The sequence below is a fragment of the Salmo salar genome, chromosome ssa16, assembly GCF_905237065.1.
Source record: "Salmo salar chromosome ssa16, Ssal_v3.1, whole genome shotgun sequence".
Classification (NCBI taxonomy): Eukaryota; Metazoa; Chordata; class Actinopteri; order Salmoniformes; family Salmonidae; genus Salmo; species Salmo salar.
In genome coordinates this window covers 36,189,400-36,213,541 of record NC_059457.1, presented here as the reverse complement: position 1 = coordinate 36,213,541, position 24,142 = coordinate 36,189,400, and the positions used below count along the sequence as shown (strand labels likewise).

The window sequence follows — 24,142 nt, the reverse complement described above, 5'->3', positions numbered from 1 at the left end:
AATCCAGACCTCCATGGGTTGATAAATTGGATTTCCATTGATTATTTTTGTGTGATTTTGTTGTCAGCACATTCAACTATGTAAAGAAAAAAGTATTTAATAAGATTATTTCTTTCATTCAGATCTAGGATGTGTTGTTTAAGTGTTCCCTTTATTTTTTTGAGCAGTATATGTTATTTCATAGTTTGATGTCTTCACTATTATTCTACAATGTAAAAAATAGTAAAAAAAACAAACAAAACAGGAATGAGTAGGTGTGTCCAAATGTTTGACTGGTACTGTATATTTAAGAAGTGTATCTGAAGGTTTGATGGTGAAAAAGGCTGGGGAAATGATTGCAGTGTTTTTGGCTTGCTTTTGGATGAGTGTTTTCCTTATTAAAGTGTGACCAACTGGGGATGGTTTTGGTTGCCAATAAGGTCCATTAGAAATCTGTCTGCACTCCAAAAATCATGACTGAAATGAGCAAAGCAAATAGGGAATAACATTTTTGGACTTTGGAGTTCTACTTCTACTTCTTTTTTAACTTTGATCCAGCACTCAATATTCTGGAATTATTTGCGTAGTTAAATAAAGGTAAAAAAACAAAACAATAATAATAATAATAAAGCTTTCATCCAACCCACAAGGATCCATGATAAAATGAGTATGCGGAAATTTGATGTAAAATATTTTCCCAATCGATCACATGGCCAGCAATGAAGACGAACACCAATCCTGCCTGTGCCTTAGAAATAACACATATACTGTATCATACCATATTCAACATCATCTACTCTATAAGCCTACTGTTTTTTTTATTCATAAGATTAAGAAAGTCATCCCAAAACGTTTAGGACCTTTTATCCTTCGCCTGACTCTAAATTGCTACTGCTACTCCTTATTACACCCGGTCTCAGGGATGGCTAACTCTGGAAATTCCTTTAGTCTCTAATGAGTTAGGTAAATCAGCTTTTAGATTTCTTGCACCTTATTCGTGGAACAATCTTCAAAATGTTCTTAAATTTGATGTTCTGGTGCTTTTTCTGTAATTTCTGTAATTCAGGGCTCGTCTTCAAAAGAGACCTTGGTCTCAGTTTGACTCCCTGATAAAATAAAGGTTAAATAAATACATAAATAAAAAATGACCTGCAGTCTCTATATCGGTGTGCATGTGTGTGTGTGCTTGTTAATATATTGTGTGTGTGTGTGTGTGTGTGTGTGTGTGTGCGCATGTGTGTGTGTGTGTGCGCACGTTTGCGTGCGTGCGTGTGTGTGTGTGTCTCAGCTTAGGAAAGCAGCTCATTTGCTAGGCCCGGCTTGGTGAGGGGAGGACAGTGAGATTGGCAGGTCTCCTCTGGTCTCCTCTGCACCCAGCCAGCACCAGGGCTCCTGATGAGGCTGCCTGCCTGTTTCCTCAGAGCTGCCTTATCCACACAGGTAATTTGCCCCTCTGTGATTACACTTACAGGACTGGGGAACAGGGATGACACACACACACACACACACACACACACACACACACACACACACACACACACACACACACACACACACACACACACATATGTGCACGGGTTATGCAGGCACACACACACTTTCCCTTTTCACCCTAGTCATCCTGGGTTGAGCACCAAAAAAAGCTGACAGCAATTACCACAGAACACAAGCAGCAGCACACAGTGGTATGGCTGCTGGTGGTTAAGATACACAAGGAGCTGCTGCTGCTGTTGTGCTTTCAGTATCACTCTTACTGTTGCTGTGTTTAGTCTAAGCTGTTAGAGAGGAAACCATGCACACAGAAGCAGTCAGTGAAACAACAAGGTTCAGCAGCGCTAGACCGGAGGCTTCATGCTGTAACACAATGGGTCCATACTTGCGAATATTAGAAAAAGTTTGTTTAACCTGGACCTCCGTCTCAAAATGCACATCAACAAATTACAATTGTAGACGTAGTTGCATGTGACAGAACGCTACATTGTAGCTGTCCACTGGGCACAAACGTCAATTCAATGTCTAATCCATGATGGTTCAATGTAATTTCATTTAAATTATGTGGAAACATCATTGATTCAACCAGTGTGTGCTCCATCAGATAACCTAGCACACGTTAGCCCTATGCTAACCTCACCAGCTGACAGTGATTTCACAAATTCCGCATCAGCCTATCAAAGACCTTTATATCCACCAACCAATGGCATTTCTTAAAATAGTACAACTTGACCCCAAGAGGGATATTTTAAACCATACTCATGGTTTACTTTTGTTCCTCTTGGTCTGCCTCTTGGTCTGCCTCAAGTGTCAAAATTACATGATCATGCGTATTTGTGTAAATGTCTTTATAGTAGTATTTATTTTATATGTATTTTATATAGGTCTGTAATATCTATGTTAATATTTTAAATGTATGTAAGTTGTCATAAGAATAAATCCCACGTCTTTTGCTCATCTGTTTCACACATCCATACATTATTTGCAAGATGGCGTTGCAGTAGGACATGTGTATTTGTCTTTGTCTTATCCCATGTAAATAGCCAGTCTTTTTCATATATATCTTAATCTCACTTTCTATCTACGAACTAAAAATACTTTCCTGCAACCCGCCTCACCCAATGTGGTACGGATCTGCTATTTTTATTCCTTATAACTGGAACTTCCATCAGCAGCTAGCCAGCTAACTAGCTACTAGTCTCTGTTAGCCATGGCTAACGTTCTTCGCCTTTTTCCCAATCATCAGCCAGACTTAGCTCGGACAACATCTGCCAGTCTGCACAGTGCGATATCAACCCAGAGCATATCAGAATGCTTCTCTCTACCATATCACCGGAATCCTGCCACTCTGGATCATTACACCGGATCATTACACCGGATCATCGCAGCTAGCTAGCTGCAAACGAGTGGCTACTGTTAGCTAACGCCTCTGTCCTGAAGCAAGGACCAGCTAGCCTTGAGCTAGCCTCGAGCTAGACCCATATACCAGCTAATTCTAGGGCTACAATACTCCTTTGCCAATTGGCCTGGACCTTTTATTGTTGATACGGAGCCCCGCCGATCCATCACGACTGGACTGCCGACGTGATCGCCCGATGTGGTCTCAACAGGCTATTCTGTTACGATGTCGCCGAAGAACCATCTACTAGCCCCGGCCCGCTAGCTTTTCTGAACACTGTGTCCCCTGCTCGCCTAGCGTAGTAGTGACTACCGAACGGCACCCTGACTCATCTATTGCTGCTCTATTGACCCTATGATCACTCGGCTACACAGCTGATGCCCCATGGACTGTTTCAATAACACGGTACCTCATTTTGTTTACCTGTCGGCTCCAGCCTCGAACTGACCTGCTCTGCCCATTCATCGCAATTTACCATTGCTGTCTTAGCTCTCCTGATTAACACCTGTGATTGCTTTATGCCTCTCTCTAATGTCAATATGCCTTGTCTACTGCAGTCTTGGCGAGTTCTTATTATTTTATTTCACTGTAGAAACCTCAGTCCCGCTCAAAATGCCTTAAATAGCTCTTTTGTCCCAACCCACACACATGCGGAGACCAAACCTGGCTTAACTGGTGCCTCTCACATCGTCACTCAACGCCTAGGTTTGCCTCCACAGTACTCACATGCTACCATACCCTTGTCTGTACATTATGCCTTGAATCCATTCTACCACGCCCAGAAATCTGCTCCTTTTATTCTCTGTCCCCAACGCACTAGACAACCAGTTCTTATAGCCTTTAGCCGTACCCTAATCCTTCTCCTCCTCTGTTCCTCTGCTGATGTAGAGGTTAACCCAGGCCCTGTAGCACCCAGTTCCACTCCTATTCCCCAGGTGCTATCATTTGTTGACTTCTGTAACCATAAAAGCCTTGTTTTCATGCATGTTAACATCCCTCCTCCCTAAATGTGTTTTATTCACTGCTTTAGCACACTCCACCAACCCTGATGTCCTAGCCGTGTCTGAATCCTGGCTTAGGAAGGCCACCAAAAATTCTGAAATTTCCATCCCCAACTACAACATTTTCCGACAAGATAGAACTGCCAAAAGGGGTGGAGTTGCAATCTACTGCAGAGATAGCCTGCAGAGTTCTGTCATGCTATCCAGGTCTGTGCCCAAACAGTTTGAGCTTCTACTATTAAAAATCCACCTTTCCAGAAATAAGTCTCTCACTGTTTCCACTTGTTATAGACCCCCCTCAGCCCCCAACGGTGCACTGGACACCATATGTGGATTAATTGCCCCCCTTTAATCTTCAAAGTTTGTACTGTTAGGTGACCTAAACTGGGATATGCTTAACACCCCGGCCGTCCTACAATCTAAGCTAGATGCCCTCAATCTCACACAAATGATCAATGAACCTACCAGGTACAACCCCAAATCCGTAAACACGGGCACCCTCATAGATGTCATCCTAACTAACTCGCCCTCCAAATACACCTCTGGCGTTTTCAATCAAGATCTCAGCAATCACTGCCTCATTGCCTGCATCCGTAATGGGTCTGCGACCAAACGACCACCCCCATCACTGTCAAACACTCCCTAAAACACTTCTGCGAGCAGGCCTTTCTAATCGACCTGGCCGGGGTATCCTGGAATGACATTGACCTCATCTCGTCAGTAGATGATGCCTGGCTATTCTTTAAAAGTGCCTTCCTCACCATCTTAAATAAGCATGCCCCATTCAAAAAATTTTGAACTAAGAACAGATATAGCCCTTAGTTCACTCGAGACTTGACTGCTCTTGACCAGCACAAAAACCTCCTGTGGCGTACTGCATTAGCATCGAATAGATTTTCAACTTTTCAGGGAAGTTAGGAACCAATATACACAGGCAGTAAGGAAAGCAAAGGCTAGCTTTTTCAAACAGAAATTTGCATCCTGCAGCACAAATTCCAAAAGGTTCTGGCAGACTGCAAAGTCCATGGAAAATAAGAGCACCTATAAGTCTCTATGGAGGTGCCAGAGGGTTCAATTCTCAGGCCGACTCTTTTCTCTGTATACATCAATGATGTCGCTCTTGCTGCTGGTGATTCTCTGATCGACCTCTACGCAGACGACACCATTCTGTATACTTCTGGCCCTTCTTTGGACACTGTGTTAACAAATCTCCAGACGAGCTTCAATGCCATACAACACTCCTTCGGTGGCTTCCAACTACTCATAAATGCAAGTAAAATGAAATGCATGCTCTTCAACTGATCGCTGCCCGCACCCGCCCGCCCGTCTAGCATCACTACTCTGGACGGACGGTTCTGACTTAGAATATGTGGACAACTACAAATACCTAGGCATCTGGTTTGACTGTAAACTCTCCTTCCAGACTCACATTAAGCATTTCCAATCCAAAATTAAATCTAGAATCGGCTTCCTATTTCGTAACAAAGCATCCTTCAACACTCTACTCAGCAAATTGGATGTAGTCTATCACAGTGCCATCCGTTTTGTCACCAAAGCCCCATCTACTACCCACCACTGCGACCTGTATGCTCTCGTTGGCTGGCCCTCACTTCATATTCGTCGCCAAACCCACTGGCTCCACGTCATCTATAAGTCTTTGCTAGGTAAAGCCCCACCTTATCTCAGCTCACTGGTCACCATAGCAGCACCCACCTGTAGCACGCGCTCCAGCAGGTATATCTCACTGGTCACCCCCAAAGCCAACTCCTCCTTCGGCCGCCTTCCCTTACAGTTCTCTGCTGCCAATGACTGGAACGAATTGCAAAAATCACTGAAGCTGGATTCTTATATCTCCCTCACTAACTTTAAGCATCAGCTGTCAGAGCAGCTTACAGATCGTTGCACCTGTACACAGCCCATCTGTAAATAGCCCACCCAACTACCTCATCCCCATATTGTTATTTATTTTTTGCTCCTTTGCATCCCAGTATCTCTACTTGCACATTCATCTTCTGCACATCTATCACCAGTGTTTAATTGCTAAATTGTAATTATTTCACCACTATGGCCAATTTCTTGCCTTACCTCCCTAATCTTACTACATTTGCACAAACTGTATATACACTTTTCTATTGTGTTAATGGCTGTACGTTTGTTTATCCCATGTGTAACTCTGTGTTGTTTGTGTCGCACTGCTTTGTTTTATCTTGGCCAGGTCGCAGTTGTAAATGAGCACTTGTTCTCAACTGGCCTACCTGGTTAAATAAAGGTGAAAAAAACAACAACAAAAAACATAGTTTTAAAAATAGTCTAAGAGGATTTTGGTCTTGTCAAATAGCTGTCATGTACCTCCATTACAATCACTAACAGGTGGCATACACCACTAAACTGGTTAACTGTGAATCTTCGGGGCACAGTAACAGTGGGTTCGAGGCCCTGTTCACTACTGGACCTCAAAGCTCGATTTAAATAACGCATATTTGTTGAAGTGGATGAAGGAGATCAGCTACAATGTAGCGTTCTATCACACGCAAGCAAATCTATGATTGTAAGTGGTTGATGCACATTTTGTGCATGTATGGCACCAATGTGTCTGAGGTCTGTAACAACAACTATTTTAGAATGGCAAAACAATTTAGTCCATTTTTGCCTTTGAGAAGATTAAGCAACTGTATGCCTTCTGCGGCATGATTACAACAAATTACTGCATCTTATGTGAGTATCTCCCAGCACATGTATGTGCCAAATGTATCATGGGACCCATCCCGAAACCCCTTACATCCATTTAAATAATACAAAAAATCACTTGTCATCTTATAACCAGTGAATAGGGGTCTGACTGCTCAGTGCCTAAATGCTTCAGTCGTAACACATCCACAAAAGCAGCAACCTCCATTTCAAACTGACAGGCATGACTCTGATGCACTCTGATCTGGAACGAAAAGCCATCACTCTGCCTGTCTAGTTTTAATCAACAGATGTGATCCCAGGAGAGAGCATGGCACTATGAGGACCAACAGACCAACACTCACCATTAAAGACAGACACAGGGTATTTCCAAAATGGCAACCTATACCCTATATAGTGCACACTACTTCTGACCAGGGCCCATAGGGTGCCATTTCAGACACAGGACCAGAAGCACATCTGCATGCCTCAGCCCTTCTGTGTTTGGTGTGTTTGTCATTGTGCTGACATTCCACAGGGGATGGGAGAGTAAATCATTTAAGAAAAAGGGAGATAAACTCTGTTTCTCTTATCCATTGAATTATGTTTTGTTAGTCTTTTGTTAGGCTCTACGCCACAAAAAAAATAAAAATGAATCAATGTCTTTGTTCCCAATTGGTCGCACGGAAATGGCACTCATTTATAACCGGTTTCATCTTCTTTTCATGAGATTATTCTTTTTGTTCAAGGTGTGCTGTCGAGTGCTTATCACTGAGCCTTTGTTGAACAGTTTTAGTAATTACAGATTAAATACTTTAAGCAGACTCTGAAAGAGTCTGAAATATTTGTGCTTTATCCTTCTAAAAGTCCATACTCTTCAGACGACACATACAGCTAAAATGGCTATGAATAACAATGATAATGGAATCAAAAGGAATATCCATATCAATAAGCACACATGAAAATTACCATCTCTAGAGTCTATAATTCATCTGTGTTTTAAAAACATCCACTTGTTTGTATCTTCTTCACTTAACCCTTCCCATACCCTCTTATCTTACACCTACTTTAGAACTCTTTTCATCAACTGCTGCTCTGCTGTCCATGCTATTCTTACTCTGGTATAACATATCCAAGTATGTATTTGCTAACTATTAGACAAGCAACCCTGAAAAGATGATGGGCCTCCTCAGAAGAGCTGACCTGCTTCCATAACATAAAATACCACATTTAAACCACAACCATACAGCTGCTGTCCTTTTGTTTCCTACGCTGAGCTGGGATGAGCCATGAAAAAGCCTGCTCTCTGCTCTGAGTCAGGACCTGGCTGAGGCTCTCCTATTTAGGGGAAGCACTTTGATTCCTGGGCTGGAGAGGATGGAGGGGATGCCCATGTGTTATAACTCTACGATGGCCATCTCAACGCTAGATAAAATGTTATGTCTTCTACTGGGAGGGAGGAAAGTAGCTCAAACAACTAGAAGATTCAGGTCATAAACACACTGATTTCTGGTATGTTTCTGGACAAACAAGACACCCTGGGCTAGAGGATCACCCGGCCTGGACCTCTCCAAGTTGCACACTTTCATGTCACATCCATTAAATCAACATCAATGATGCAGGGACTATAGAGTTGTTTGTCTCTTCCAATGTTTTTCTTCAGGTTAATTGTTGTTTGGCTTCTAATGGAGGTAGATGGGAATCCATTTGGAAACAATGAAGGTGGGTTGCACACTTAGGATATATCAGGTTTTTATGAAAGTTTTTATAGGTGCACAAGTCCATAAAACAAGATGATAAGTGTACACAGACTTACAGCTCGAAGAGTTGCAGATTCTGGAAGAGTTGCCATGATAATGTGGTCAGAGGGTTCTTCGATAAGTTTCTGTAGAAGAGAGGGAGAGAGAGAAAACACGTGATAAATGTGTTAGTGCTGGACTGTGTGGTCGAGGCTGATGAAGAAAACAGTATCTGAGAAAAGACAAAGCACAAATAAAACAAACTGAAAAATCATCAGGGAATAAGTGGTGCTGGAGGGAACGGAGTAGCCCTGACAATCCAATAAAGACAGACTTGGTCATTTTCAAGACAACAAATTAAATAGAGACAGCGAGGACCTGAGGCCTTCAAATCCAATACAAAGAAGGTGGCTGAAAAGCAGATAAGGCATGTAATCACCAGAGCACCGCTCTAAGATGTTAAACCCTGAAATGGAAGTATTCTTGCAGAGGGAGAGTGAGTGTCCCACAAAGGGATCTATTTGTATTCTGCAGAGGGAGAGTGAGTGGCCCAGCAAGGGATCTGTTTGTATTCTGCAGAGGGAGAGTGAGTGTCCCACCAAATGATCTGTTTGTATTCTGCAGAGGGAGAGTGAGTGTCCCACCAAATGATCTGTTTGTATTCTGCAGAGGGAGAGTGAGTGTCCCACCAAATGATCTGTTTGTATTCTGCAGAGGGAGAGTGAGTGTCCCACAACGGGATCTATTTGTATTCTGCAGAGGGAGAGTGAGTGTCCCACAAAGGGATCTATTTGTATTCTGCAGAGGGAGAGTGAGTGGCCCACAAAGGGATCTATTTGTATTCTGCAGAGGGAGAGTGAGTGGCCCACCAAATGATCTGTTTGTATTCTGCAGAGGGAGAGTGAGTGGCCCACCAAAGGATCTGTTTGTATTCTGCAGAGGGAGAGTGAGTGGCCCACCAAAGGATCTGTTTGTATTCTGCAGAGGGAGAGTGAGTGGCCCACCAAAGGATCTGTTTGTATTCTGCAGAGGGAGAGTGAGTGGCCCACCAAATGATCTATTTGTATTCTGCAGAGGGAAAGGGAGTGTCCCACAAAGGGATCTATTTGTATTCTGCAGAGGGAGAGTGAGTGGCCCACCAAGGGATCTATTTGTATTCTGCAGAGGGAGAGTGAGTGGCCCACCAAATGATCTGTGTGTATTCTGCAGAGGGAGAGGTTGAGGGAGTGGCCCACCAAATGATCTGTTTGTATTTTGCAGAGGGAGATTGAGTGGCCCACCAAAGGATCTGTTTGTATTCTGCAGAGGGAGATTGAGTGGCCCACCAAAGGATCTGTTTGTATTCTGCAGAGGGAGAGTGAGTGGCCCACCAAAGGATCTGTTTGTATTCTGCAGAGGGAGAGTGAGTGGCCCACCAAAGGATCTGTTTGTATTCTGCAGAGGGAGAGTGAGTGGTCCATCAAAGGATCTGTTTGTATTCTGCAGAGGGCGCTTCAGCTGATAACCATGTATTTTTATATTTCGATTTTTGTCATTTAACAGATGCTCTTATCCACAACGACTTACAATTCGAAAAGGTGTGAACTTACAGAAGTGAAAAATTATATGCTACAGCCTGACATACGAGGCTGTGCTCAAGCGCAACGCAATGATGTGAAAATATTGCACCATCAAACTAACACAGTGGGAAGCCCACTAGGGAGCATTCACCCAAGCCCACTCCAACCCTTCTCTGTGAAGAGACAGTGAGCACCAGGGGCTGAATCACTAACAGTGGAGCATAACGAACAGCCCCTCATTATCAATATTCATTGAATACTTCAGATACTTAATACCCTAACACTGCCCTGGTTAGATCCTAGCAGACCTGGCTGACAGATAATCAATGCATTCCACTGCATTCTTACCACTCATCTGGCCCTGGGGACCGGGGGACTGCTGCCTAGCTGCCTGTCTGTCACTGACCTGTCCCCTCTGCTGCTCTGCTCTGCAGCACCATGGACAGTGAGGGACTACAACACATACACCGCTCAGTAGTCTCTCTTTATAGGACCATTGACAGCGCAAGACCTCTGAGACAACTCTGACCTTCCCTCAGTATACAGAACTATGGGCACAGGAGTATCTATCAGTGCTGTCCATAGTCTATATTGCTGTATAATATTCAGTGCATACTTCTTACCTGCTCCTCTCTACTACAGGACCATGGACAGCAGCCATTTTCATACACAGCCCATAACCTGCTCTTACTTCAGCACCATGGACAGTGAGATATACAGCAGTATAGGCAGTTCAGGCTAGTTTCACAAATAGAGATGAAATCATCCTACTTCACACTAAATCCTACCCTATCTGGGACCTGGCGGTAGGTAGAATAAGCTCAGTATCCGTCATTACGGGTAAGAAGCCGGCCTCAATTGGTCAGGCACAGGAGGCTCTTCAGCAGCCACTGTGACTAATTCAGCTAGAGGATACGGAGAGTCAAATTACCCAGCTGAGGGCTGGCTGCCTGTGCCCCACACTACAGCCCAATCCCCATCACACACACACACACACACACACACACCTTCTCCCTGCAGTGGGCACTCATTCACTCCATTTCAAGGATTTAATATCATTGGGTTGCGGTAGACGGAGTCTGTACCATTTTCTTTTTACCTCAATCATTGAGGGATACTGAATGAGCGCACCCTTTTAGGAGAAGGGGGAAAATTTCAGGTCAAGATATGGGAAATCTTTCCGTTCAGACCATTCTATACCATTACTAGATATGTTATGGAATACTTGATCCATGGGTAGCCTATGTTTTTTATGTGCTTTATGGTTTGGTCTATCAGGAAAAAGGCCTGTCCAGGTTAATTGCATCAAAATACTACAATCAGAATAGCACACAATATTTCCTTACATTTCAGAGAGACATGCCCATGCTGCTTAATGTGCCTCCTTGGCTAGTCCTTCAGCTGGTGGTTGGGTGAATAGGGATCCCGATACGTTAACACTACTAAACACTGCTATGCTGCTGCACATGCTTGTTTCCATGGCAAAGCAAAAGCTTTGTGGCACGGATTTGTGTCACGGTCTGATTTCATTTATAGATTTATTTGTTATTGCCTTCTCTCCCCAAATCCACAGCGCTGTGTGGTGCACTGTCTTCTTTAGTAGAGGGAGGACCTGGGACCACCAGGGCATCTGACCCGGTATTACAGGAGCCGCGTCGAGCCAAGTCTCCAGAGACAATTGTAACTAATCCTCTAGCTGCAGGAGTCAGGAGGACTGCAGCACCAAGACGCCAGGAGGACTCAGGATGTTGTTAGCTTCCTCCATAACACATTCCTGTGCACCCCTGGCCCCTGGCATTCTAATCACCTCATTAAATTGATAATGAGATTATTAAAGCTGCATCCACAGGGACTAGTAGGAGCCGAGTGTTTTTTTCCTACATGTTATTATTCTTGGCACACAAAGGAGGAGTTCATCTGGACACTGTGTATTAAGACAGGGTTTCCCAAACTCGGTCCTGGGGCCTGTCCTGGGTGCATGTTTATTTTCTCCCTAGCACTACACAGCACTACACAGCTGATGATGAGTTGGTTGTTTGAATAAGCTGTGCAGGGCTAGGGCAAAAACCAAAACATGCACCCAGGGCAGGCCCCAGGACCGAGTTTGTGAAACCCTGTATTAAGAGACCAGTGGTAAGAAAAGAACATGCAGCCAGAGCCAGCCCAGCCGGCAAAAATATTATGACTGTCCCTCTGTCTGTCTGTCAAACCTCACCGTCCCCCTGAGGATGGCGAAACACTAATGAGAAATGGGAATTCTACACAGACGGCACTGAGAAGGACAATTATAGACACTGAAATTAGATCCAAATCAAGCGTTCCATTCCAAAACACTATGTATCCATTGTCAGAAATTTTTGCAAATTTGCTTTTATTGTTTAAAGAAATGATGGTCCCGCTTTAATTTACATGCAGCTTATAAAGGCTTCATAAAGCCTTTATAAAAACTACATAAATGTGTTACAAATCATCTATAAACAAATCAAATCAAATTGTATTTGTCACATACACATGGTTAGCAGATGTTAATGTGAGTGTAGCGAAATGCTTGTGCTTCTAGTTCCGACCATGCAGTAATAGCTAAAAAGTAATCAAACAATTTCACAACAACTAACTAATACACACAAGTGTAAAGGAATGAATAAGAATATGTACATAAAAATATATGGATGAGCGATGGCCAAACGGCATAGGCAAGATGCAATAGATGGTACAGAGTACTGTAAATACATAAGAGTAATGTAGGGTATGTAAACATTATATAAAGTGGCATTGTTTAAAGTGGTTAGTGATACATGTACTACATCCAATTTTTAATTATTAAAGTGGCTAGAGATGAGTTAGTATGTAGGCAGCAGCCACTCAATATTAGTGATGGCTGTTTAACAGTCTGATGGCCTTGAGAAAGAAGCTGTTTTTCAGTCTCTCGGTCCCCGCTTTGATGCACCTGTAATGACCTCGCCTTCTGGATGATAGCGGGGTGAACAGGCAGTGGCTCGGGTGGTTGTTGTCCTTGACGATCTTTTTGGCCTTCCTGTGACATCGGGTGGTGTAGGTGTCCTGGAGGGCAGGTAGTGTGCCCCCGGTGATGCGTTGTGCAGACCTCACTACACTCTGGAGAGCCTTACGGTTGTGGGCGGAGCAGTTGCCGTACCAGACGGTGATACAGCCCGACAGGATGTTCTCTATTTTGCATCTGTAAAAGTGTGTGAGTGTTTTTGGTGACAAGCCGAATTTCTTCAGCCTCCTGAGGTTGAAGAGGCGTTGCTGCGCCTCTTAGCTTTCTTGGGAACAGGAACAATGGTGGCCCTCTTGAAGAATGTGGGAACAGCAGACTGGGATAGGATTGATTGAATATGTCTGTAAACACACCAGCCAGCTGGTCTGCGCATGCTCTGAGGACGCAGCTAGGGATGCCGTCTGGGCCGGCAGCCTTGCGAGGGTTAACACGTTGGCTGCAGTGAAGGAGAGCCCACAGGTTTTGGTAGCGGGCCATGTCGGTGGCACTGTATTGTCCTCAAAGCGAGCAAAGAAGATGTTTTGTTTACCTGGGAGCTGCTGCGCCTTCTTCACCACGCTGTCTGTGTGGGTGGACCATTTCAGTTTGTCCTTGATGTGTACGCCGAGGAACATAAAACTTTCCACCTTCTCCACTACTGTCTCGTCGATGTGGATAGGGGGCTGCTCCCCCTGCTGTATCCTGAAGTCCTCGATCATCTTCTTTGTTTTGCTGACATAGAGTGTGAGGATATTTTCCTGACACCACACTCCGAGGGCCCTCACCTCCTCCCTGTAGGCTGTCTCGTCATTGTTGGTAATCAAGCCTACCACTGTAGTGTCGTCTGCAAACTTGATGATTGAGTTGGAGGCGTGCATGGCCACACAGTCATGGGTGAATAGGGAGTACAGGAGAGGGGTGAGAATGCACCCTTGTAGGGCCCCAGTGTTGAGGATCAGCGGGGTGTAGATGTTGTTTCCTACCCTCACCACCTGGGTGCGGCCCGTCAGAAAGTCCAAAACCCAGTTGCACAGGGCAGGGTCGAGACCCAGGGTCTCGAGCTTAATGACGAGTTTGGAGGGTATTATGGTGTTAAATGCTGAGCTGTAGTCGATGAACAGCATTCTTACATAGGTATTCCTCTTGTCCAGATGGGTTAGGGCAGTGTGCAGTGTGATTGCGTCGTCTGTGGACCTATTGGGGCGGTAAGAAAATTGGAGTGGGTCTAGGGTGTCAGGTAGTGTGGAGGTGATATGGTCCTTGACTAGTCTCTCAAAGCACTTCATGACGACGGAAGTGAGTGAGCTGAGATAAGGCGGGGCTTTACCTAGCAGAGACTTGAAGATAACCTGAAGCCAGTGGGTTTGGCGACGAGTATGAAGCGAGGGCCAACCAACGAGAGCGTACAGGTCGCAATGGTGGCTAGTGTATGGGGCTTTGGTGACAAAACGGATGGCACTGTGTTAGACTGCATCCAGTTTGTTGAGTAGAGTGTTGGAGGCTATTTTACAGATGACATCACCGAAGTCGAGGATCGGTAGGATGGTCAGTTTTACGAGGGTATGTTTGGCAGCATGAGTGAAGGATGCTTTGTTGCGATATAGGAAGCCGATACTAGATTTAATTTTGGATGGGAGATGCTTAATGTGAGTCTGGAAGGAGAGTTTACAGTCTAACCAGACACCCAGGTATTTGTAGTTGTCCACGTATTCTAAGTCAGCGCCATCCAGAGTAGTGATGCTGGACGGGCGAGCAGGTGCGGGCAGTGATCGATTGAATAGCATGCATTTAGTTTTACTTGCGTTTAAGAGCAGTTGGAGGCCACGGAAGGAGAGTTGTATGGCATTGAAGCTCGTCTGGAGGTTAGTTAACCTGTTTGGGATAGGGGGCAGTATTTTCACAGCCGGATAAAAAACATACACGATTTAATCTGGTTACTACTCCTGCCCGGAAACTGGAATATGCATATAATTAGTAGATTTGGATAGAAAACACTCTAAAGTTTCTAAAACTGTTTCAATGGTGTCTGTGAGTATAACAGAACTCATATGGCAGGCCAAAACCTGAGAAGATTCCATACAGGAAGTGCCCTGTCTGACAATTTATTGTCCTTCTGTAGCCTCTCTATCGAAAATACAGCATCTGTGCTGTAACGTGACATTTTCTAAGGCTTCCATTGGCTCTCAGAAGGCGCCAGAAAGTGGAATGAGAGCTCTGCAGTCTCTGGGCTAAGTACAGCAGCTCTGTTTGTTACTGGCCTGCCTGGGGATAGTGACACTGGAGATGCGCGTCCACGAGACTACTCCATTTTGTTCTTTCAGCCTTTGAATGAATACAACGTCGCCCGGTTGGAATATTATCGCTATTTTACGAGAAAAATAGCATAAAAATTGATTTTAAACAGCATTTGACATGTTTCGAAGTACGGTAATGGAATATTTTGACATTTTTTGTCACGAAATGCGCCCACGCGTCACCCTTCGGATAGTGACCTCAACGCACGAACATAACGGAGCTATTTCAATATAACAATGGATTATTTCGAACCAAAACAACATTTGTTGTTGAAGTAGAAGTCCTGGGAGTGCATTCTGACGAAGAACAGCAAAGGTAATCCAATTTTTCTTATAGTAATTCTGAGTTTAGTGAGCACCAAACTTGGTGGGTGTCAAATTAGCTAGCCTGTGATGGCCGAGCTATCTACTCAGAATATTGCAAAATGTGCTTTCGCCGAAAAGCTATTTTAAAATCTGACACCGCGTTTGCATAAAGGAGTTCTGTATCTCTAAATCTTCAAATAATTGTTATGTTTTTGTAAACGTTTATCGTGAGTAATTTAGTAAATTCACCGGAAGTTTGCGGTGGGTATGCTAGTTCTGAACATCACATGCTAATGTAAAAAGCTGTTTTTTGATATAAATATGAACTTGATTGAACAAAACATGCATGCATTGTATAACATAATGTCCTAGGAGTGTCATCTGATGAAGATCATCAAAGGTTAGTGCTGCATTTAGCTGTGGTTTTGGTTTTTGTGACATATATGCTTGCTTTGAAAATGGCTGTGTGATTATTTTTGGCAGGGTACTCTCCTGACATAATCTAATGTTTTGCTTTCGCTGTAAAGCCTTTTTGAAATTGGACAATGTGGTTAGATTAACGAGAGTCTTGTCTTTAAAATGGTGTAAAATAGTTGATTGTTTGAGAAAATGTAATTGTGGTATTTTAGTTGGTTTTGTATTTCGCGCCGTGCGGTGCTATTGGCTGTTGGCTACGGGTTCCTGTCCTTAACAGGTTAACACAGTGTCCAAAGCAGGGCCAGAAGTATACAGAGTGGTGTCATCTGCGCAGAGGTGGATCAGAGAATCACCAGCAGCAAGAGCAACATCATTGATGTATACAGAGAAAAGAGTCGGCCCGAGAATTGAACCTTGTGGCACACCCATAGAGACTGCCAGAGGTCCAGACAACAGGCCCTCCGATTTGACACACTGAACTCTATCAGAGAAGTAGTTGGTAAACCAGTCGAGGCAATCATTTGAGAAACCAAGGCTGTCGAGTCTGCCAATAAAAATGTGGTGATTGACAGAGTCGAAAGCCTTGGCCAGGTCGATCAATACGGCTGCACAGTAATGTCTTTAGGACATGTCATTTAGGACCTTGAGAGCGTGGCTGAGGTGAATCTGAAACCAGATTGCATAGCGGAGAAGGTACGGTGGGATTCGAAATGGTCGGTAATCTGTTTGTTAACTTGGCTTTCGAAGACCTCAGAAAGACAGGGTAGGATAGATATAGGTCTGTAGCAGTTTGGGTCTAGAGTGTCACCACCTTTGAAGAGGGGGATGACCGCGGCAGCTTTCCAATCTTTGGGAATCTCAGACGATACAAAAGAGAGGTTGAACAGGCTAGTAATAGGGGTTGCAACAATTTCGGCAGATAATTTTGGAATGAGAGGGTCCAGATTGTCTAGCCTGGCTGATGTGTATGGGTCCAGATTTTTCAGCTCTTTCAGAACATCAGCTATCTGGATTTGGGTGAAGTAGAAATGGTGGTGGCATTGGCGGGTTGCTGTGGAGGGTGCCGGGCAGTTGACCGGGGTAGGGGTAGCCAGGTGGAAATCATGGCCAGCCGTAGAGAGATGCTTATTGAAATTCTCAATTATAGTGGATTTATCGGTGCTAACAGTGTTTCCTAGCCTCAGAGCAGTGGGCAGCTGGGAGGAGGTGCTCTTATTCTCCATGGACTTTACAGTGACCCAGAACTTGTTTGAGTTAGTACTACAGGATGCAAATTTCTGTTTGAAAAAGCTAGCCTTAGCTTTTCTTACTGCCTGTGTATATTTGTTCCTAGCTTCCCTGAAAAGTTGAATATCACGGGGGATATTCGATGCTAATGCAAAACGCCACAGGATGTTTTTGTGCTGGTCAAGGGCAGACAGGTCTGGAGTGAACCAAGGACTATATCTATTCCTAGTTCAACATTTTTTGAGTGGGGCATGCTTATTTAAGATGGTGAGGAAGGCACTTTTAAAGAATAGCCAGGCATCATCTACTGACGGGATGAGGTCAATGTCATTCCAGAATACCCCGGCCAGGTCGATTAGAAAGGCCTGCTCGCAGAAGTGTTTTAGGGAGTGTTTGACAGTGATGAGGGGTGGTCGTTTGGTCGCAGACCCATTACGGATGCAGGCAATGAGGCAGTGATTGCTGAGATCTTGATTGAAAACGTCAGAGGTGTATTTGGAGGGCGAGTTAGTTAGGATGACATCTATGAGGGTGCCCGTGTTTACGGATTTGGGGTTGTACCTGGTAGGTTCATTGATAATTTGTGTGAGATTGAGGGCATCAAGCTTAGATTGTAGGATTGCCGGGGTGTTAAGCATGTCCTAGTTTAGGTCACCTAGTAGCACGAGCTCAGAAGATTAAAGGTGGGGGCAATCAATTCACATATGGTATCGAGGGCACAGCTGGGAGCAGAGCGAGGTCTATAGCAAGCGGCAACAGTGAGAGACTTGTTTCTGGAAGGTTTAATTTTTAGAAGTAGAAGCTCGAATTGTTTGGGTACAGACTTGGATGGTAATACAGAACTCTGCAGGCTATCTTTGCAGTAGATTGCAACACCGCCCCCTTTGGCAGTTCTATCTTTGCGGAAAATGTTATAGTTAGCGATGGAGATTTCAGGGTTTTTGGTGGTTTTCCTAAGCCAGGCTTCAGACATGGCTAAGACATCTGGGTTGGCAGAGTGTGCTAAAGCAGTGAGTAAAACAAACTTAGGAGTAGGCTTCTAATGTTAACATGCATGAAACCAAGGCTTTTACGGTTACAGAAGTCAACAAATGAGAGCACCCGGGGAGTGGGAGTGTAGCTAGGCACTGCAGGACCTGGATTAACCTCCACATCACCAGAGGAACAGAGGAGAAGTAGGATAAGGGTACGGCTAAAGGCTATGCATCATGGTAGAGCATTACAATGCCAGCGTGTTCAAATGTTCATTTGTCTGCCAGCTCAGGGACAAGCTACACTATTCACAACTCTGTGTAATGTTGAATGTAATTGCATTGCTGGACTTTTTGAAACTTCATGTATTTGTATTGTTAAAAAAATGACTAATAAAAGGAAATGAATGGTTTAAACATTTATTTGTTTTAGCTGTTAGTGATAATTCCCTAAGCGTTAATACATTTAAGACATCATTAAGACTTTATGTGTTATGAATGAACAAAGGTGTCTGACTTCATAGTAAGTACAGCATCATTTGATATAAACATTTGTGTATGTGTTATGAATGACCAAAGCCGTCTAACTTTAAAGTAAGTACGGCGTCATGCAATATAGAGTCTTTATGGATGTGTTATGAATGACCGAAGGTGTCTCACTTCAAACTAAGTATTACGAGATGCTACTAAAAGTGTCAATAAATAGGTTATTAACGTTCTGCTAATTTATGAAGGTTCTCTCATGACCCACAGGTTAATGTAGGGTGTGTATTTTAATGGGTTGATGGACCTGCAATGCTTGCGTGTGCGTCACCCAGCCAAGATGATTTGGAGTAGTCCAGGTATTCCTTATCTGTTCCCATGCTGGAGACCAGTGCTTGATTACCAGCTGTTACAATGGTGCCAACATTTTGTGGCTGATATTTCAGCGGGGCAGTGGGGGAATGAGTCAAAGACCTGACTGTGAACTGCACCGCACGGTATGGCTCGTTTTTGATGTGTGCGAGTTGTGTATTGAGGAACACGTAACTTGGTTCCAGAAGAAAACCACTTACAATTTCCTGATGTTTGGGGGCTTTCATCAAGGTAAGTGCTTATTGGTGTAACGTTGTCACCAGGCTATTGCATACACAGGCCCCAAGTTTGATGCATTGGTCCACCAGTCCTTCTGCACATTTTGGTGGAAGTGTTTGGGAATGAGATTAGGTGTAATGTGACTAACATGACTTCACTTTAGAGACTATGCCATCTTTCTGTCACGCCTGCTCCCGCTACCCCTCCCTGGCGCTCGAAGGCGCCAGGCTCCCCAGAATTACGCACCCCTGCCATCATTATTACACACACCTGCCTTCCCCCGTCACACGCATCAGCGATTATTGTACTCACCTGGACTCAATCACCTGTGTCATTACCTCCCCTCTATCTGTCTGTTCCCAAGCTCTGTTCCTGGCTTCAGGATTGTTTGTTTGTCTTTGCATACCCGGTTCTGAAGCTGTCTCTATCCTGTTTGATGTCTGTTCCATATTAAATGTTCTACTCCCCATACCTGCTTCTCTTCTCCAGTGTCGATCCTTACAGAATCCTGAAGCCATCAAACTAAACATCGGGGAGTGCTGGCTTTCAGGTTGGTGGTGACGTCGGGTCCGGGGGCCGCCGCCGATGGAGCCGGGGGTGCCTAAGCCAGCTTGTCGGGCTTCCACTCCCTAGCTGGCTAGAGAGGTTTTCTTGTCCCGGTTGGCTCGGCAGGCGCCCATCCCACGTCAGGCCTTAGCCGGATCGCCAGGGTTTTATGCGTTCGCCGACTCACCAGGCGTCTACTGTACACTTCAACCTGCTCAGCACGCTCCCATGTTCCCGCGGGATCAGCAGGCAGTCATGCCTCAACTGGGTCGTCAGGCTCCCACGCCTCAGCCAGTTCGCCAGGTTCCCACGCCTCAGCCGGTTCGTCTGGCTTTTATTCCCCAAACGGCTGGTCCAGCACCCAGGCCACGACCGTCCCGTAAGGCTCGCCCAGGTGGGACGCTGGATGGTGGACTTGGGGGGGGGGGGGAGGGTATTGTCACGCCTGCTCCCACTTCCCCTCCATGGAGCTTGAAGACGCCAGGCTCCCAAGCATTACGTACCCCTGCCACCATCATTATGCACACCTGCCTTCCCCCGTCACGCGCATCAGTGATATTTGGACTCACCTGGACTCAATCACCTGTGTCATTACCTCCCCTATATCTGTCTGTTCGCAAGCTCTGTACCCGAAAAAAAAACACTTAAACAAAACAAACGACGAAAACAGTCCCGTAAGGTGCACAGACTATACAGGAACCAACCACCCACAAACACAAGTGAAAACACACACAACTAAATATGGCCTCCAATCAGAGATAACAACAACCAGCTGCCTCTAATTGTAGGTCATTGACAAAACCAACATAGAAATAGACAAGCTAGATAAACATAGAAATAGATAACATAGAACATAAACCAAAAACCACAAAACACACAAAACAAACACCCCCTGCCACGCCCTGACCAAACTACAATAACAAATAACCCCTTTTACTGGTCAGGACGTGACAATATTAAATGTTCTACTCCCTGTACCTGCTTCTCTTCTTCAGCGTCGGTCCTTACACTTTCAATAAGTCACCCTTTATAAAGCACATGTTTATATCATATTTGACATAGTGGATTAGTCACACAGTTATGCCACATTTATGAACCCTTTATAAAGCATGACATACAGTTATGTATACTTTAACTCTTTTATGTAGTGTTTATGAAGGCATTGTGAATACTTTAAGAAGCCTTTATTTAAAGCTGGACCGAAATGGTGAAAGAGATGTGTTTTTTCACTATCTAATTATGGCATGGAGTTGTTCGTAGACAGACATGTATTTGTTTAAAATCTTTTTTGTTGTTGAAAATACAAAACATTAAGAACTTTCCATGACATAGACTGACCAAGTGAATCCAGGTGAAAGTTAGAATCCCTTATTGATGTAATTTGTTAAATCCAATTCAATCAGTGTAGATGAAGGGGAGGAGAAGGATTTTTAAGCCTTGAGACAATTGAGACATGGATTGTGCATGTGTGCCATTCAGAAGACCAAAAATGGAAGTGTCTTTTTTTTATTTAACTAGGCAAGTCAGTTAAGAACAAATTCTTATTTACAATGACGGCCAACGCTGGGCCAATTGTGCGCCACCCAATTACAGCCAGATGCGATGCAGCCTGAATTTGAACCAGGTACCTGGATTTGAACCTCTTGCACTGAGATGCAGTGTCTTAGACCACTGCGCCACTCAGTAGTCCAGTATATGGCAGTAGGTGCCAGGCACACGGGTTTTTGTCAAGAACTGCTACACTGCTTTAAACCTCAACAATTTCCTGTGTGTATCAACAATGGTCCACCACCCAAAGGCCATCCAGCCAACATTGTGTGGGAAGGATTGGAGTCAACATGGCCAGTATCCCTCTGGAACGCTTTTGACACCTTGTAGAGTCCATGCCCCAACAAATAGAGGCTATTCTGAAGGCAAAAGGGGGTATGCAACTCAATATCAGGAAGGTGTTTTGAATACTCACTGTATATCCGCATCACTCGCAGAGAAATAAGTAATACTGCTAGGTTTTACACAGTCAAATGTAATAAATTACTTTTTTAACCTCTATGGGCTAGGTGGGACGCTTGCTAGGTGGGACGCTTACGTAACAGCCACTTGCAGCCTGTGGCGCGATTTTCAAAACCTTAAAAATCCTATTACTTCAATTTCTCAAACATATGACTATTTTACAGCTATTTAAAGACAAGACTCTCGTTAATCTAACCACACTGTCCGATTTCAAAAAGGCTTTACAACGAAAGCAAAACATTAGATTATGTCAGCAGAGTACCAAGCCAGAAATAATCAGACACCCATTTTTCAAGCCAGCATATAATGTCACCAAAACCCAGAAGACAGCTAAATGCAGCACTCACCTTTGATGATCTTCATCAGATGACAACCCTAGGACATTATGTTATACAATACATGCATGTTTTGTTCAATCAAGTTCATATTTATATCAAAAACCAGCTTTTTACATTAGCATGTGACGTTCAGAACTAGCATACCCCCCGCAAACTTCCGGGGAATTCGCTAACATTTTACTAAATTACTCACGATAAACGTTCACAAAAAGCATAACAATTATTTTAAGAATTATAGATACAGACCTCCTCTATGCACTCGATGTGTCCGATTTTAAAATAGCTTTTTGGTGAAAGCACATTTTGCAATATTCTAAGTACATAGCCCAGGCATCACGGGCTCGCTATTTAGACACCCGGCAAGTTTAGCACTCACCATAATCATATTTACTATTATAAAAGTTTGATTACCTTTTGTTGTCTTCGTCAGAATGCACACCCAGGACTGCTACTTCAATAACAAATGTTGGTTTGGTCCAAAATAATCCATCGTTATATCCGAATAGCGGCATTTTGTTCGTGTGTTCCAGACACTATCCGAAATGGTAAAGAAGTGTCGCGCGCATGGCGCAATTCGTGACAATAAAATTCTAAATATTCCATTACCGTACTTCGAAGCATGTCAACCGCTGTTTAAAATCAATTTTTACGCCATTTTTCTCGTAGAAAAGCGATAATATTCTGACAGGGAATCTCCTTTTCGGCAAACAGAGGAAAAAATCACAAAGGCGGGGGCGGTCGGGTCACGCGCATAAGCCCAGAGTCCCTTGATCGGCCACTTGAGAAAGGCGATAATGTGTTTCAGCCTGGGGCTGGAATGACGACATTCTGTTTTTTCCCGGGCTCTGAGCGCCTATGGACGACGTGGGAAGTGTCACGTTAGAGCAGAGATCCTTAGTAAAAGATAGAGATGGAAAAGAAGTTCAAGAAATGGTCAGACAGGCCACTTCCTGTAAAGGAATCTCTCAGGTTTTGACCTGCCATTTGAGTTCTGTTATACTCACAGAGACCATTCAAACAGTTTTAGAAACTTTAGGGTGTTTTCTATCCATATGTAATAAGTATATGCATATTCTAGTTACTGGGTAGGAGTGGTAACCAGATTAAATCGGGTATGTTTTTTATCCAGCCGTGTCAATACTGCCCCCTAGCCCTAATTAAAGAACTGTACATTTTTTAAATCAGTATTTAATATATATATTAAAGTATATGAATGAAAAATCTGAGAACAGTAATATTTTACACACACATGAAGCTACACATAAACAATAATTTCTGATGAAAAAATACAAATGTGAAAAATGTGTGGATATAGCATTTGGAAATAAACTCTTCAAATATTCTGTCGTTTTTGTATGAAAGTGTGCTCATGAAAATGGCCTGTTGACAGAGGCTTTTATCTGGCTGCTAGACAACAGAGTGTTAGTAGTGATTAGTAAACGTTTTTGCAGTTGTTGACCTGCCCTTTGCAGCATCAAAAGATGATGCTCCCCAGTCTAACAGCCACCTTCCATCTGGGTAACAGTAATATACTGTAGAGATAATGGTATCACATGGGAATGGAACTACGATGTGAGCAGCCTTTCAGAGGGTAAAAAAATAGATTCACATCATTAGTCTAAAAATGGAATACAATAACATAATATTTGTAGGAATCCTTTTCTCTTGGGGAAGTTTAGCTCACAAATAATCCTTTTCAGATTGTCACATAGACAGAATCAATTACTGGGATGAGGAAGAGGAAAGCAGGAGCCCCTAGTAAAAGACATGTTGTTTAGACACAGTCTACCTTCTGCATGTGTATAGTAGGCATGCATGAGTATGTATGGGCATGTGAGCATGCATAGATGTGTGTATTGACCATAGGAGCATGTTGGTATATTAAATGCAAGGCATCCAGACTGTCACTCTACAGTATGTGTGTCCTTGCGTGCAAGTGCCCATATCTGTAGTGTATATGTAATATTATAAACTGGGTGGTTCGAGCACTGAAGGCTGATTGGTTGACAGCCATGGTATATCAGACCGTATACCACGGGTATGAAAACACATTTATTTTTACTGCTCTAATTAAATTAGTAACCACTATATAATAGCAATAAGGCACCTCAGGGTTTTGTGATATA

At 43.8% G+C, this 24,142-nt stretch overlaps 1 protein-coding gene across 5 annotated transcripts in view; it reads right to left on the bottom strand.

The window, feature by feature from the left end:
- LOC106573628 (NT-3 growth factor receptor) overlaps positions 1 to 24,142 on the bottom strand; it is a 289,969-nt gene that overhangs the window by 132,214 nt on the left and 133,613 nt on the right. For all 5 annotated transcript variants that reach the window (XM_014148851.2, XM_014148852.2, XM_014148854.2 and 2 more), the window contains exon 4: positions 8,354 to 8,422. In XM_014148851.2, coding sequence (XP_014004326.1) covers positions 8,354 to 8,422 — 69 coding nt within the window. The remainder of the gene's footprint in view (positions 1 to 8,353; positions 8,423 to 24,142) is intronic.